Source organism: Euprymna scolopes, chromosome 15, assembly GCF_053919585.1.
Source record: "Euprymna scolopes isolate OS-2025 chromosome 15, ASM5391958v1, whole genome shotgun sequence".
Taxonomy (NCBI): Eukaryota; Metazoa; Mollusca; class Cephalopoda; order Sepiida; family Sepiolidae; genus Euprymna; species Euprymna scolopes.
In genome coordinates, this window is record NC_136496.1 from 88,456,844 (window position 1) to 88,473,857 (window position 17,014).

The 17,014-nt window shown below is 35.9% G+C and overlaps 1 protein-coding gene across 3 annotated transcripts in view; it reads right to left on the bottom strand.

The window, feature by feature from the left end:
- Window positions 1-17,014, bottom strand: part of LOC145293962 (sialin-like) — a 77,003-nt gene that overhangs the window by 48,851 nt on the left and 11,138 nt on the right. Inside the window, exons 1-2 of one of the 3 annotated variants that reach the window (XM_080140835.1) lie at window positions 9,113-9,338; window positions 6,053-6,258 (exon numbers count right to left, since the gene is read on the bottom strand). The exons of 1 other annotated variant lie outside the window; for it this stretch is intronic. In XM_080140835.1, coding sequence (XP_079996961.1) covers window positions 6,053-6,258; window positions 9,113-9,269 — 363 coding nt within the window. In that variant the 5' untranslated portion in view covers window positions 9,270-9,338. Of the gene's footprint in view, window positions 1-6,052; window positions 6,259-9,112; window positions 9,339-17,014 lie in introns of those variants that run through there. One more of the 3 variants, XM_080140836.1, reaches the window with a different exon arrangement.

The window sequence follows — 17,014 nt, forward strand, 5'->3', positions numbered from 1 at the left end:
GCTGCAGCTTCCTCCATCCTACCACACCTTCCTACAGCCTTCCAACACCACTTGCAGCCCTCAGTAGTTTCCCAGTGCCGGTTGACAGGCCACAAATCTCCAGGTTTTTCAAATTCGTCCATTTTTTCTTATTCCTTTTTGTAAATAAAAGGCGATTCGTTGCCTTTAAACTGACTTCAGTTTTTGTAATTCTTTTTTGTCTTTGCTGTTACCTTCCTTTGTATTATGTTTAATATTTTAGTTGTACGGTCAATTGGTTTAATAACCTACTGCAACAAGACTATACCGACACCACTAGGAAACGCATTGAAGCACAGAAATTAGGAAATCATGATTTCTGGAAAATCTACAAAAGTGTAGTAAATAATGGACAATCAACAATTCCCCCCACTATCCAACAATCATGAGGTTGTTTGCACGGCAACCAAGAAAGCTAACATACTTGCCTGCCAATTTGCCTCAAACTCTAACTTGGACCCAGCAAACCATTCACTCCCTGATTTTCCTTTGCAGACAGAAACCACAATAGATGATCTGAAAAACACCCCTTCTCAAGTACATATCATAAAAACCTAGACACCTCAAAAGCATGTGGACCTGATCTCATCCCGGCTGTACTATTAAAAAAATGCTCTGTTGAGGTTGCTCGAGTTCTCTCCTAACTCATTAACAAATGCTTTAATGAATCTTGCTTTCCTGTCTGCTGGAAAACTGGTACCAAGTTACAAGAAATCTGTCGAAAGAACTGACCCAATAAATTATCTCCTCATTAGCCTCCTCCCTCTTTTCTGATCCTGGATATGACCTTAAACTATATCCAGTGGTGAGGCCCCAGCTTGCGGGCTTTGGGGAGTGTGGAGCTACCCTTTAATTGCTATTGCTCCCAGGTCCACTCTGACCCGGAGTGGTAGTACCTGTTAGGGTCCCAACTATGGGTTAAATAGATACCGATTTGAAAACAAAAAATATATTGTATTAAAAAAATTTTCTTCAAAATCTTTGGATTCAGCATTAAATAACCTGAAAAGGGTTGATATGCTGTAAAACAAAACCAACCAACCAACCAATCCTCCCTCTTTTCGCCAAAATATTGGAGTCCATAATTAATCAATCTCTAGTCCACCACCTTACAGTTGCTAAACTTCTGTCCGGCCATCAATGTGGATTTAGGCAAGCCTGTTCTACTGCAGATATTTTAACTATAATCTATGAAGGTATATACCATGCACTAGATAAGGTAGGAGAGGGAAGTGCAGTAGCTGTAGATATATCTAAGGCTTTTGATAGGGTATGGCACGATGGTCTTCTCATGAAAATCAAATCCTATGGTATTACTGGACGAATACTAAATATAATTAAATCTTTCTGAAATAAGAGAAGAGTCCAGGTTGTTCTTGATGGTCGTATGTCTAAACAATGTGATATAAATGCGGGTGTACTTCAGGGATCGATCCTTGGACTTTTATTATTCCTGATGTTCATGACTTCCCTGATAAAATTGTCTCTGAGATGAGTATATTTGCTGATGATGCCATGCTCTATAACAGGCACAAGGGGAAAACAATTGAACATATATCTAAGGAAATGACAGAAACACAAGAGGAAGACCTTCAATCTGTAGTGAAATAGGGACAAAAATGGATGGCCACATTTAACGCTGCCAAGACGAAGCTTGTTTCCTTCAATAATTCCAATGTTTCTACAATTGAATGAAAACACCCCTACACTTGTTTTAGAGGAACTAGTCCCCCCCCCCTCTTCACACACACACACATTAGAAACGACCTTGGATCACAGTTACCTTCGTAGGGAAGCAAATAACTTTATGATATTATAAAACAGAACACACATTCTATAGACCAATTCAAGAACACACACACACACACACACACACACACACACACACACACACACACACACACACACACCCTACCCTATGCACCCAGTTGACCAAGAACCAACGTGCCTTCACCTCCACTCAAGTAAGAGTAAAAAAGAAAAATTGAGAAAAAACAAAGAAAGATAAGTAGAAACACAAGAAGAGAGAAAGAGAGAGAGAGAGAGAGAGAGAGAGAGAGAGAGAGAGAGAGAGAGAGAGAGAGAGAGAAACATAAAACAGCAGTGACCACAGTCCGTCCCCAACGAACCAGTAATAAAATTTGAACATACGAATGAAGAGTTACACATGTTTCCACAGCTTGCAAACATTTCAAATGAACTACGAAAATGCTCTTTTACATTTTAAACACATCTTAAGTATATTCTAAATATTTTACATTTTAAATACTTTCTGAAGAGGACGCTTCACAGAACGTCTGAAACGCGTTAAAAACTATTTCAATGATTTAAAAACATTATTACAATGATCTAAACATAATTTTCAATGAAAAACCAAAACACGGAATAATAAAATAATGTTAAAAAATACACATTGTTGGTGACCCCCCTCATTTATATATATATATATATATATATATATATATATATATATATATGTATGTATGTATATATATATATATATATATATATATATATATATATATATATATATATATTACATGTATTGTGTTCTTACTTGCATCAGTATCGTTAGACGCAGTATCGGTATTGTAATATTTCAGAATTTCTTTTGTCAGACATGTGTTTGACTTTCAAACGTATAGTTTATTCCAGAATTAAATCTTAATTTGATTGCGTTTAGTGTTGCACCTTTGCATTGTATTGCCTTCTATGAATTTAAATTTTTTTTATAGACACACTAAACAATGCTTCAAGCAAATTTCATTAACCTCTTGTTTCAGTTTATAAAATACAAGTGCAATCAAATAATAAAGATTAGCTGAAACTGTGTAAATTATACAGTACAAGTATACATCCTCTGTAAAAAATGACGGGTATTAAATTATTCTTCTCCAGTGTTTGCACTAATATTCATATTCATATAAAATAAAATCTGAATCAGTAAAGTTTAAAAAAAAGATGTCTGAAAGAAAGAAAGAAAAAAAAAAAACGTCTCACACACGAAAATTTAATAAAACAAAAAAAGAAAAAACAAGTGAATAATGCATGATCCCCTGCACAGTGAACGAGGCATAAAAAAAAATGACTAAGTTCAGCATTGCCTCCCCCTCCCATTTAGACCCAAAAGTCCCCAGGGGACATCAATTCCTGGTGAAAATGAACAAACAGTTCAGTTTTAGGCCTTAAGATTTGTAAATTTAAGTTCTGCACCATGCAAAAAAAAAAAAAAAGAAATGGTTAAGTCCATCATTTATCCCCAAAAGTTCCCAAGGCCTTAACATATTTATATTTGAGTTCAGCACCCTGCAAAACTGCTAAATAGATATACACAGAAAATTTTGGACAAATATGGTAAAATAGTCCCAAAAATGGAGTGTTTTTATTAGCCCTTAAAGAGCCCCTGGGGCACACCCAAGAGTTATTGCGAAGTATAGACAAACAAAATTATATCGAAATCAGTTAGTTACAACTTTTCAGAAAGATTTTAAAAAATCTAAGGCATCAATTTTATTTTTAATAAGCAAAAAATACCAATTTTAGCCATTCTAACCCGAAAGGCACCCCTAGGGGGGCAACCAGAGTTTTTTGTGGAAAATCCGTTCTGTTACTCTTTTTACTTATATCATGTTTAATGCTTGTACAAAATTTCAAAAAATTCCAAGAGAAAAGTGCGAACGGACGAACAGACAAGGGTGAATTTACAGGTTCACCCTCTTTTTGTCGGGGGACCAAAAACCATATCAATCAGTGTAGAAAGGAGAAAAGAAAAAAAAAAGTTTCATTATGGAAATAGAGTGAAGAATTTCTTTCCGAATTAAGTTCAAATATTGACTTACTATTTGCTTTCATCCTACCTCACTAACTTTTGTGTGACAGGAAGGATATTTATATAGATACAATTGAATACATGTTGGTTTTTAGTATTGAGCAAAGAATTTGAAATTAATGCATTAAAATTTGTTTAGTACATCACCCATTTCTTTAAAACAAAAAGATAAAGTTTCATCATCATCATCATCATCATCATCATCATCATCATCATCTGGCATTAAATTACTTGTAAAACAGGCACAGAGATGCACCATTGTGACGATGGGGCAGACGTTGGAGCTTGACTGATAGTGCAGAGAACTCATCATTTAAACTCCTCAGCCTAACACACAGGCAACATGAACTGGAATAAATACCTTAAGATAATAGCCAAAACTGCTGCAAAAAAGGTGGGCTCCCTCTACCGAGCTAGAAAATTAATCACATCTGACAGTATCCTACATCTCTACTACAAAGCCACAGTTCGCCTATGCATGGAGTAGTGTTGCCAAATCTGGGCTGGTGTATCTACCACTAGTCTCTCACTCTTAGACAGGATCCAAAAAGGAGTCTCAAATTTAATAGGTCCCACATTATCGGCCAAGCTCCAAGCTCCATCCTAATGCCACAATGTTGCATTCCTGTGCCTGTTTTACAAATGGAATGTGCTCTGATGAACTCATAGCACTTGTACCCCCTCGACATACATACTCCAGACTAACGTGACAAGCAGCAAAATCTCACCCCTTCACCGTTAAGTTCCCTAGATGCCAGAAAGCCTTCTACTCTAATAGTTTTTTCTCTTGGTCTGCTAGACTTTGGAATTCACTACATGTTTCTTGTTTCTCTTACAGTACTAAAATGCAGAAGTTTAAATGTAATGTGAACAGGAATCTCGCTGTCCAACTCCCCACAGTCCCCTGTAGAAATAATCCTAAATAGTATTCCACCTCCGCCCATGTCTAAGTGGCACTATGCCTTGTTTGAGGTGGAAAAGAATTATAAAAAAAAAGAGGAACAAAAAATAATTATCTTCATTATATTTGGTTTAATGTCTATTTTACATGCTGGCATGTGTTGGACGGCTTTAAGAAATTGACTGCCAAACTAAGCTATCTCTGGTCAGGTCTTTATCTATCCTTCTTTCCCATTTTTATCACTTTCTCCCATATTTTCCTTGGCCTTCATGTGTGAACTGAAACTACTTTCTCTACTGTTCTACATTTATTCATATAAAAGCTCTCATCCATTCTTTCAACATGACCATACCACTGGAAGCTACCTTCTGTATACATTTTCCTATACTATCTAGATTTAGTCTTCCCCAGAGGTCATCAGAACTAAGCCTGTCTTTAAGAGTCACATTACATATCCATCGTATCATTCTCATATCATTTCTCTCCATGCAACACATATCCTCAACTATCACTGGCCAGGTTTCACTTCCATACATCATCGCACTGCATACACAAGTTTGATAGACTCACTTCTTTCTGCTTTCCTTGTCCTTCCCTTGTGAACCGAACCTGCTACCTTAACCTATTGACCCAAGAACTCATCAATTCTTTCAATGTTACCATACTATCTGTTCTGTACAACATGTCTCCCTATACTGTCCAGATTTACTCTTTCTCTGAAGTCATCAGAACTAAGCTTGTCTTTAAGACTCAGATTACACATCCATCATATCATTCTCATATCATTTCTCTCCATGCAACGCATATCCTCAACCATCACTGGCCAGTTTTTGCTTTGATAATCAGACTGCATATATATTCCTGATATTTTTTATAATGAGGTAATAATGCTTACATTTAACTTGCCTTTTCGCCTGAAGATCCTAGAAATTATATTTACATTAAATCTTTGAGACCTTTGCTTTGTAACCAAAAAGAAAAACTTTTAGGACTTAACGTGGTTTCTAATTGATTATTTTTCCAGTTTTTTTTTTATTCTCCCTCACCATATTCTTCATATTTCATATATTTTTTTAATTGTAATTCTAACTTCAATTTAATTTTATTGAACGAGGTTTAAAACTGGTTCTGGCCTTTTATTTTTAAAAATAAATTTGGTCTTTATATAGCTTTAAGTAAATTCAATACTTCCCCAAAAAATATTTACCATTTAATAGAACCATATTATTATGCAATTTGTGATGCATCTTAAAATTAGAAAAAAAAAAATATCAAGAAAGTACAACGATGTTGAACAAACCTACCAGAGAAACATTGTTATTTGAACTGTTATTGTAAGGACTTTGACAAAAACTGTGAAAATCCTTAGAGTCATTGGACTTGAAATTCTCTGCATATGTTTGGTTAACCATGGCAACTATGGCGAGAGTGAGATCGACACGGAGCATATAAGCAATAGCACCAGTGAGCCATCCGAGGATCAAAATGTTGTAACGCACTGGGAAACAAACTGAAAAGACACATGAAGTAAAATAAAGAACATAGATATACAAATGTGTTAAAATGTTTTTGATTGCGAACCAGGGTATAACCCCAATGATTCCAACGATCTTACTTATAACTTATGGTTAGGATAACTAACCAATCAGATGCCTCAAAACTTTATTATAAAAAATATTGAATTTTGGATTCAATTCAGTTTACTCTCAACTTCTGTCTTGAAATGACTGAATCGTGACTGCATTGATTCTTCGCTACCATCAACACTCGAAATCGTAACTGCATCGATTCTTCCCTGCAATCTTTTTTACTAAGAATTACTCAATGCTCGAGATCGTGACTGCACTGATTCTTCGCTGATTTGATTTACTATTGCCATCTTTGTTCAACATAATGTCTCAACATTTGACAAAATGTTTCTAACAAAAGTATCATCCTATATGAGTATGTGATCTTCATTGAAAATACAACAAAAGACCGTCACATTTTGAGACAACTTTGTTTTCACGATGTGCAGGACTTTGTATGGCTAGCCACTTGTCATTCTGCATTATGGCTCTGGTCATGAGAAGAACCAAAGATTACCTGGCTTGACTATGTGTTTGACTGCATTTCTTAACTTAAGCCGGTTCTCTTGGAACTTGACGGTGAGTAATTGTCCTTGATACTCTTGTATGAGGAGTAACAAAGATCTTAATTCAGTGCTTTCTTGAAAATCGCCACTCTGACTTTCATCTCTATGGCCAAGATCCGCATTGCTTTACTTAGATCTTGCCACACCATTCTTTTTTCTTTTGCAACTTTCTGACGAATTTCATAGTGCAGACAGTGAAAACGCCTGCTATGACCCTGTTCCTGCTAGCCACTGATTCCATATCTCCATCACAATTTTCCACCTAACATCTCACAGTCTTTAAGGTATTTAAAGAGAACTGAGTAGTAGCTTAGGGGATGGAATGGTGGCTAAGTGGTTAATGACACGGACTGACAAACCTAGGTGTGTCATGTTGCAGCTTCAACAAATTTCGTTGTACGATGATCTTTACTGTTAACCACTATGTCCACATCTCCGCCACAATTCTCCAGATCACATCTAATAGCCTTCAAGATATTCAAGAAACGCTGAGCTTCAGCTAAGATTTTACAAATTTTTAATCTTTGTTAATATCCTTCAAAAACATATAACCGGATGTACTTCCTTGGATAAAATTGTGAATACAGAGTACTACCTTCCGTGGTAAATGTCATGTCCATTGAGGACAAAAAAATCTTTTCAACAGTATTATTTTTAATAACTAATTAAAGGATGTCTGGTGTGTATTAGTCCAAATAAATTGTGTTTTTTTTTACTTTCTTTTTTTTTGTGCGCAGGTCACAAAATAACTTTAAACATTTTCTTTATTAAATTGGGCATCACAGTGAAAAATGACAGAAATCGACAGCACCCTCTTTTCACTGACGACGAGCACCATTTCTTCTTTTACTTTGTTTCCTCAGCTTCTAACAATACGTCACGCTTCAATATAGCACGTGCCTACAGCTTGCCTTCCTCCAAAAACGAACTTTTACATACTTTAAACGGCTGCTTATATACAGCCCAAGAGTGTCTAATACGATCGACGATGACATTTCAGCAAGAATTCAGCCTTAATTTGCGTGACCATTGAAGATAAAATCACCTGGGCGTCACTATTTTGTTTTTTTTCTATAATTCAGCAGCCAAATCGTGGCTGCCAAGAGAAGAAGGCTAGTTAGCTAACGCATGACGTAGCAGCATCTAGGCAAAAGAGATAACTTTAGGGCAAATGTGCATTTAGCTGCTATTTTTACAGGCTAAAAATCGAATCAAAAATGTGTTACAGGTCCAAGTACTTTACATATCAAATTTTAACTCTGTAAACCAACTATTCAGAGAAGAGTTTGATAGAGACTTTTCGCACACACAGAGATAAGGTATATTAGCAGGGAGATTCAATGTTCTCTGGGAATGAATGATGATCAGTGAATATTTAATGCTCCCATATTTTTATTGTCATCGAAATCGGTAAAATCGCCCATTTTGCAATCAAATCGATTGATTGTCTGCTTTAGTTTGTGACCCACCGTGATGCAATACATTGAGCAGAAAAGGCCATAATTTGATGGAGCACAGTCGGGACTGTAGGCTGAATGTGGCAGAGCTTTAATGCTGTCCAGCTTTTTAAAGTTGTTTTCTGGTGGTGTGACGGCTTGGCATTGTCCTGCTGCATCAATGCATGCTTTTGGTTGATCAGAGTCGGGTATTGTTGTTTCAACTTTTCATAAACCCGCTCCAGTTGCTCACAGTAAAGTTCAGCACTGATAGCACAACCATTCGGAACCAACTCAAAATGCACAATTCCCTCAAAGTTCCACCAAACGCACAACATGACTTTCTTGCCGAATTGATCCCATTTTGGAATCGACAGTGTCTCTTGTACTTTCTGGAACCTATCGCTTTTCTCCATTGGGCTGAACCAGGTAGACCCATTTCTCATTTGATGTCACAATGCGCTTCCAACTCTTCCAATGGATTCCTTCGGCTAACATTCACATTTGCGGTGACTTCAATGTCCATAATGTGGAATGGCTGACCCACTCAAATAAAACTGATGATGAGGGGAGGTTCTGTCATGATTTTGCCACTGCCTATGACCTCACTCAGATTGTTCATGAACCCACCCGTGTGCTCGATACTACCGATCAGTATGCAAGCCTTCTAGACCTTTTCCTCACAACTTCCTCTGAGCTATGTTCATGTTCCGTTCTATCTCCTCTGGGATACTCCGACCACTCCGTTGTAGCAGTTAAGATAAAAGTGAAATGTAATAAGTCTTCAGACATACCTCTCCACTGTACTGTATATCGATACTCTATGGCTGACTGGGATAGTTTCCGTACATTCATATCTGATCTACCTCTGCATTCCATGTTTAAAAAGGGTGTGTCCTCTATAGTATCAGACCTGACCGAATGGTTAATTGTAGGCATAGACTGATTCATACCATCCAAAAAATTCCAACAAAAACCTAACAGCCAGCCATGGTTCTCTCCAGAATGTGTTGCTGCTATCGCGCACAGAAATGACTTTTTCCATAACTACCAATGTAATAGATGCACTGAGACTAAAGCTGCTTTCAGGACTGCCAGCAACCACTGTAAAAGAGTAATAAAAAATGCAAAAGAGCTATATGCCCAGTCTGTTAAATCCAAAGTAGCTGAGCAGCGGCTTGGTTCCCACCAGTTTTGGCAAATATTAAACAGGATCCTGAGCAGAAGCGTGTATTCTATCGCAACCATCATCAATGGACTTGAGGTCATCTCGTCAGCATCAGACAAGGCCAAACTATTTGCCAAGAACATTGCAGCTAATTCTACCCTACACGATGAAGGTCATCAACTCCTCATATTTCCTCCTATAACAGACAACACGCTATGCAACATACAAATATCTGTGTGTGAGGTCGCCAAGCTAATCAAGAACCTTGATTCCAGTAAAGCAACTGGCCCTGACGGCATTCCAGTTATAGTGCTGAAAAATCTCCAACCAGAACTTGCCCCCATACTTACAAAACTGTTTAAAGGTTGCCTTAAGAAGTGCTTTCCAACACCCTGGAAAATCTCATCAGTATGCCCTGCATTTAAGAATATGGTTATATCTCATAGGATTAGTGAATCTCTTGACAAAGGCTTCCTTTCCAGGGCAATTGCTCTTGACATATCGAAGGCCTTTGATAAGGTATGGCATAAGGGCCTACTTCACAAGATTTCCAGCTACGGTATCACTGGTAATGTTTTCTCAATCATTAAATCATTTCTCTCTGATAGGTTCATAAGAGTAGTGGTTGATGGGTAGAAATCAGAGGCCCACAGTATTTATGCTGGAATCCCTCAGGAATCCATCCTGGGCCCAACTCTCTTTCTTCTTGATCTATATCAATGATCTCCCAAAACATATACTTAAATCATTCGTTGACATCTATGCTGATGACACGACCATCTATGACAACACATCAAAGGCCGTAAATGACAAGGTTCTCTCTAATTCTCTCTCTTCTGATCTTGAGTGCATGGTACAGTGGGGGAAGACATGGCTGGTTACTTTTAATGCATCCAAAACCAAGCTTCTATCTTTACATCATCAACGCTCTGATCCCCATCTGGCATTAATTGAAATGGATGGCTCTCGTCTTGGAGAGGCTCAATGTTTTGACAAGCTTTTGGGTTTGATCTTTACTCCTAATCTGAAATGGAACATGTACATCAGGTCTGTTGCCAAGGACGCTGGGAAAATGGTGGGATCCTTCTACCACTCCAGAAGATATCTCACTAATGATGCAATTCTCTATCTGTATAAAAGCCAAGTACGTCCAAGGATGGAGTACTGCTGCCACATCTGGGCAGGAGCTGCTAAAAACAACCTATCCTGCCTTGACAGAGTACAAAATGAAGGCCACGACAAAATAGACTTCGTAGCTTGTGGGGGATGCCCTTTTCTCTTCCCTGCAGCCTCTCTCCCACAGAAGAGACGTTGCGAGCCTGTCTTTGTTTTATCGTTATTTCGATGGCAAGTGCTCGTCTGAGCTCCAATCTCTGGTCCCCCTCGCCAGTCTTTCACGAGAAACACTCGTCTGGCTGAAACTAATGTTAATAATTTTCCCCACTCTTTATTTGTGACTAAATCCAAACGTAGATTCCATGAGCAGAGCTTCTTTCTCAAAAGTGCACGACTATGGAACTCTTTTCCCACCTGACTACAACCTGGATGTCTTCAAGTCCAACATAAATAAATTCCTGACAAACCGCCCTCTTAAGTAAGACACTCTATAAAATCTCCAATACTAATAATTACTACAATAGTATCTCATTGATTACTGTACACGCAATAACCTTATCCCTGAGTGGCTTCCGGGCCTTGATAAGTGGTGACCTCCATGTAAAAATATATATATATATATATGGGAAAATATCCTTATTCAGTTATATTTCACTCTTTATTCAAACCAATCCTGTTATTTATAAAGCTCGATGTATGTAGCGCAGAAATGATCATATGTCAATTTTTTAATATTTTCATCCCTAATTCATCAGAAGAATAAGAACTCATTAACTTTTAAAAGAAAAAAAATTTGGCATGATTTTTCTGCTTTAAGTAAGCATGCCCAAATTTGGAATATAGAATTTTGTTTTATATATATATATATATATATATTATGATTTGCATTGACCATGGAAGCGTGTTTTGCCAATGTTGTCCCACTTCATATCTAGTCTATTACTTTTAATCTCTTTTCCATTTGAACTCTATATTTAAAAAAAAAGGCTTCATGTCACTCTCTATAAAAGAACTGTTAATTCCATAGATTGGATACTACTCCCACACTACACTACAGGATTCTTCAACACAAACTTTTCATCCCTTCTCTAACCCCAGATATTTTTTTAAAGAGATTCCAAAGGATATCACTAATTGCCCCACCTATTGCGAACTTTGTTCGGCTTTTTCTGGCGCATGACGTCAACAGTTCAGGTTTTGCTGCTGTCTGACGAAACATGGTCATCAGCCAATCAAAACGCTTAGTGCCTAGTTTCAACTCGATGCGCATGTGCGCGCGTCGAGCAGCAGACGAGAATTTCAATATGGGTGTTCGAGATGGAGGCGACTAGGAATCTCCAGCGCAAATGTGGGTTGCAATCATGCCACACAATTGTGGACTGGAAGAATTTCCTGCGAGATAAATGCTGGGATTTCTCTCTCAGGAATCCCCGGCAGATAAGAGGCCCAGGAGGCCATACGGTCGAAATCGACGAGTCTGTCTTCTTCAACCGCCGGAAACACAACGTCGACAGATGTCTAACACCAGTCTGGGTCTTCAGTGGATACGCCAACCCTGCTGAAAAGGAGAGTATTTTGGTCAACGTACCAAATAGGAATGCCAAACTCCTCCTTCCACTAATAAGAAAATACATTCTGCCGGGGACCACGGTTGTATCAGACTGTTGGAGGGCTTACAGCAAAGTGGGAGAAGAAAGGTATCACCATTTAATGGTGAACCACCACAGCCTTAATTTTGTAGATCCCATAACACAGGCAACAACAAATCATGTAGAGCGTTGAAGGAAGCAAACTGCAATAAACGAGAATGTGGAACCAACCGGGAGTTTTTGAACACATATCTTTTAGAGTTAATGTGAAGACAAAAGTTTGGTAGGCAGCCGTTTGACTCCATATTAACCCACATCGCCGAAAGCTACCCAGTTGGTAAGGAGCTTCCTATCACATTCGCTATTTCATCTACGTCCACTTTGTCGCCTGATGCCCTCCAAAAGTTTGAGGAAAATATATCCTCCTGAGAAAATATGTTCCTGGCAAAAAAAAAAGAAGAAAATCCTGGTTTATAAAAAAGTTTTGTTCCTTTTCTTTTTCTTACAATTTTTACTTTTTTTTTTTTTTACGTAAATAGTTGAAAAAAAAACAAAAAGCAAAAACGTTTCATAATAAAAACAAATTATTATTTGTTTAAACAATAAAAAAAAATCATCCTACAAATATCATTTTTGTTGGTTATTTTACGTAAATAGTTGAAAAAAAAAACGTTTCATTAAAAAAAATAATTACTATTATTTGTTTACAAAAAATGTCAGAAAACAATTTCAAACAATAATACTAATAATAAAAAAAGCATAAATGAACGGTAGGTTTTTGCTTTTTATTTATTTATTTTTGGATGTTTCTACATTTACAGTTTCATTTTACAGTTATTTTGTAGCGTTGTTTTTATTTTATCGGCAACGCTCGGGTTTATTCAGCTGTTGACGTCATGTGCCGAACAAAGCCGAGTAAATGCTGAGTTACGTCTGGCTTGTTAAATGCACAAGTACCAAATTTTGATCTTTCTTTCAATTTTTCTTTCTCGACTATTTTCAAAAATTGAGCTAACAAGTAAAAATAGATACTTATCTATACTTACCTTTTGCTAACGTTTTTTTTTTCCTTTGAAGAGAAGAGCCTATCTTTGAAACTCCATGGAATAAGGAACCCTTAGCTTTATTTTGTATTCCTTGTTTTGAATAAGATATTGTAAATTCAATTCTAGAATGTCTTAACTTTTCTACTTTATATATATATATATATATATATATATATATATATATATATATATATATATATATATACCGCGTTTCATTCCCGTTAGAATTTGTCAGGCTTATGCAAAGAGTTGTGGTTACCTTGCATTTTTATATACGTGCATGCTATTGAATTTTTAGTTCGCCAATCAGTTTCCTAGTTTCCACTGCACTCATCCTAATCAGCCAATGGGCAGGCACTTTCAGGACAAAGATACAGTTGACCTTAGGCTCACCCCTTCCTTTGTGTGTGTTTTTCATGGAAAGAGTAGATATCTAAGTAACTGACCTATTTTCAACCTAGGTGTAGTTGGATATTTTTAAAAAAAAGGTGCTAATGCAGAGAGTGATCCGCGCTATTTTTTAAATCGTATTTCCACATTTAATTAAAGTTTTATGATATGTTTTTTTTATTGAATTGTAAGGTTAAAGTACAGAATAGGTACAAAACACCCTCCCCTCACCATGTTAAGAATGTTTTTTTAAATAACGTTATTATTTCAGCACGGATCACTCTCTGCATGAGTACCAAAAAAAAACAAAAAACGATGATGACATTAGATAATTGATTTTTTTCTATAATTCAGATATTTTAGTTTATATATATATATATATATATATATATATATATGAATATTTATTTTATTTTATTTTTTATTTTATTTTATTACCAGGCCACGATATTTGTGACCCCCGACCCCCGAATAACAAGAAATGTTATGTAGATATGACTTCCTTAGATTTCCAAACCTGATATTATGACCATAAAACTATGTTCAAAAACAAAAAACACCAAATGTAAATAGCACAAGCTAACCAATACTGGGAACTCAAAGAAAGCGGACGTTCGCCGATAGTCGAATAGAAAATAGTAAGACAAGCAAGCACATGTAGGGACCTAGACGATCCATGTAGATTATGCCTGAATGAAAAATTTGCTATTCTATACTTTAAAGAACCCTAACATCTATTAAACTGTAGGAGAGAAATAGCGAACAACTGTGTGCACAAAATAAACTTTACTCTAGGATACAAAATAATTTTAAAATTGACAATAACAATAGAAAATAAATAAATAAAACAAAACAAAAAATAAAATGAAATAAAATAAACATTCATATACATAAATATATATATATATATATATATATATATATATATATATATATATATATACATATATATATATACATATATATATATAAACTAAAATAATATCTGAATTATAGAAAAAAAATCACATATCTAACGTCGTCGTCATTTTTAAAAAAATATCCAACTACACCTATGTTGAAAATAGGTCAGTTACTTAGATATCCACTCTTCCCATGAAAAGCACACACACAAAGGAATGGGTGAACCTAAGGTCAACTGTACGGTCCTGGATATGACCTCCTTAAACTATATCCGATGATGAGGCCCCAACTTACGGGCTTTGGGGAGTGTGGAGACACCCTTTAATTGCCATTGCTCCCAGGTCCACTTTGACCCGGAGTGGTAGTAACTGTTAGGGTCCCAACTATGGGTTAAATAGAAACCAACTTAAAAAAAAAACAAATATACTCTATTAAAAAATCTTTCTTCAAAATCTTTGGGTCGGCATTAAATAACCTGAAAAGGGTTGATATGCCATAAAACAAAAACAACCAACTAAGGTCAACTGTACCTTTGCCCTGAAAGTGCCCGCCCATTGGCTGATTAGGATGGGTACGGTGAGAACTAGGAAACTTATTGACTAACTAATAATTCAATAGAATGCATGTATATAAAAACATGTGTATATAAAAACGCGAGGTAACTACAATGCTTTGCATAAGCCTGACGAATTTTTATGAGAATGAAACGTGGAATATTTTGTGTAGCTTAATTGCCATATGTATTTTATGACTTACTACCTAGCTCTACCTATGTATTGAGCACTGTTGAAGTAAATACTGAAAATTTGCACATAAAATTATATTTTCATATATTAATTTATGTGATTAAATGAAGTAGTCATATATATATATATATATATATAGAGAGAGAGAGAGAGAGAGAGAGAGAGAGAGAGAGAGAGAGAGAGAGAGAGAGAAAGGAATTAAATAATAATGAAATAATCTTTAAAAGGAGATTTATCAAAATATAATAATATTTATATATATAGTGTTACTGTCTGTCTGTCCGCTGATGCAAGAGATAACAAAACCTAATACCAAGATAAAATACAACACTTTCCAAGTAAATTTACCATTTTGCTTTAGGATGTTTTGCAATAATACTGTGAGATTTGTGTTTGTCCCAGAACACAAAAGACAATAATTTATTTTATCTATCTCTCGAATATTATAGAAATGATAGGATAATAATACAAATATGAGGTTCAGGGCTGGGAGTTGTGTACTCCTACTACAAACTCTGAATCCCTATTTACCATTTTTATTCTCCTGATTTCAATTTCTGTAGTTTTCATTTTTTGAATTATAAAGCAAATAGCAAAACGATTTGAAACAAATTAAAATGTTTATGGATGTCTGGCGCGAACGTAGACTGCACACTATTACTGTAAATGTATATATTAAACAGAAAATGCTACAAAAGTAATACTAAAATTGGATTCACTGTTAAATCTTATTTGAAAACACTTTGCGTTTGATAATTGTATAGAGCTTTGTTTTGCCCCAGAGAGAGAGAGAGAGAGAGAGAGAGAGAGAGAGAGAGAGAGAGAGAGAGAGAGAGAGAGAGAGAGAGTTATTTACAGATACCCACCCCATTTCTACATGCCCCCCTCCCAATCAATAATAGATAGATCTTTTAGTATTTTTCTTTTTTCTTTTTCTTTGCTATTTACCCCTCCCCTCTAATGTAGGATCTGCACTGCAGCTTTCCAACCAAATCTATTTGCTTTGCATCAGTTATACTATGAGTAATGAGTTGTACCATCTGTTTCATGGTTCTTATTTATCTATTTACAAGCAGGGAGACCCGATATTGCCGAGATTGAATGATGATCAAAAAATGTTTCACGCTCCCATCATAGTTCAATTGTGCTTTAAATAGAAACATTCATTTTGAACATACCCCATTATATGAAAGAACCTACTGTTGATTTAATATGCCAGGCTTTTCGGCTTGTGTGTTAATAAAACTTCTCAAATGCGCTTGTGATATTAGGCTGTGTATGGTGTTATTTTTTATCAAATTCACCTGTTCCTTCTTTCATCAGATTATTTCGATTAGCGATTAGCGATACTTATTAAAGACATTCTGATACAATATTTATCAAAGAACTCTGCCAGGCACATAAAGTACTTTCGTGTGAAATTTCATAAAAATAGGCCCAGCTGTTTTCGAGATCATAGGGAACACACACACATACACACACACACACACACACACACAAAGTTCTTTTTATATAATAGGCAGATAGATAAATAAATAGATAGATAGACAGATAATTACATGTTACAAGTCATCCAATGCAATTTATGGACTAGATAACTAGTTGTATTGTGGCATTTGCAATAAAAGATAAAACTGACAAAATGATAGCTTGTTTATTATTTAATGAAATATTTGCAAGATATCGGGTGAGATAATGGACATGAGAATGTAAGTTTAATAATAAGCCATATATTTGA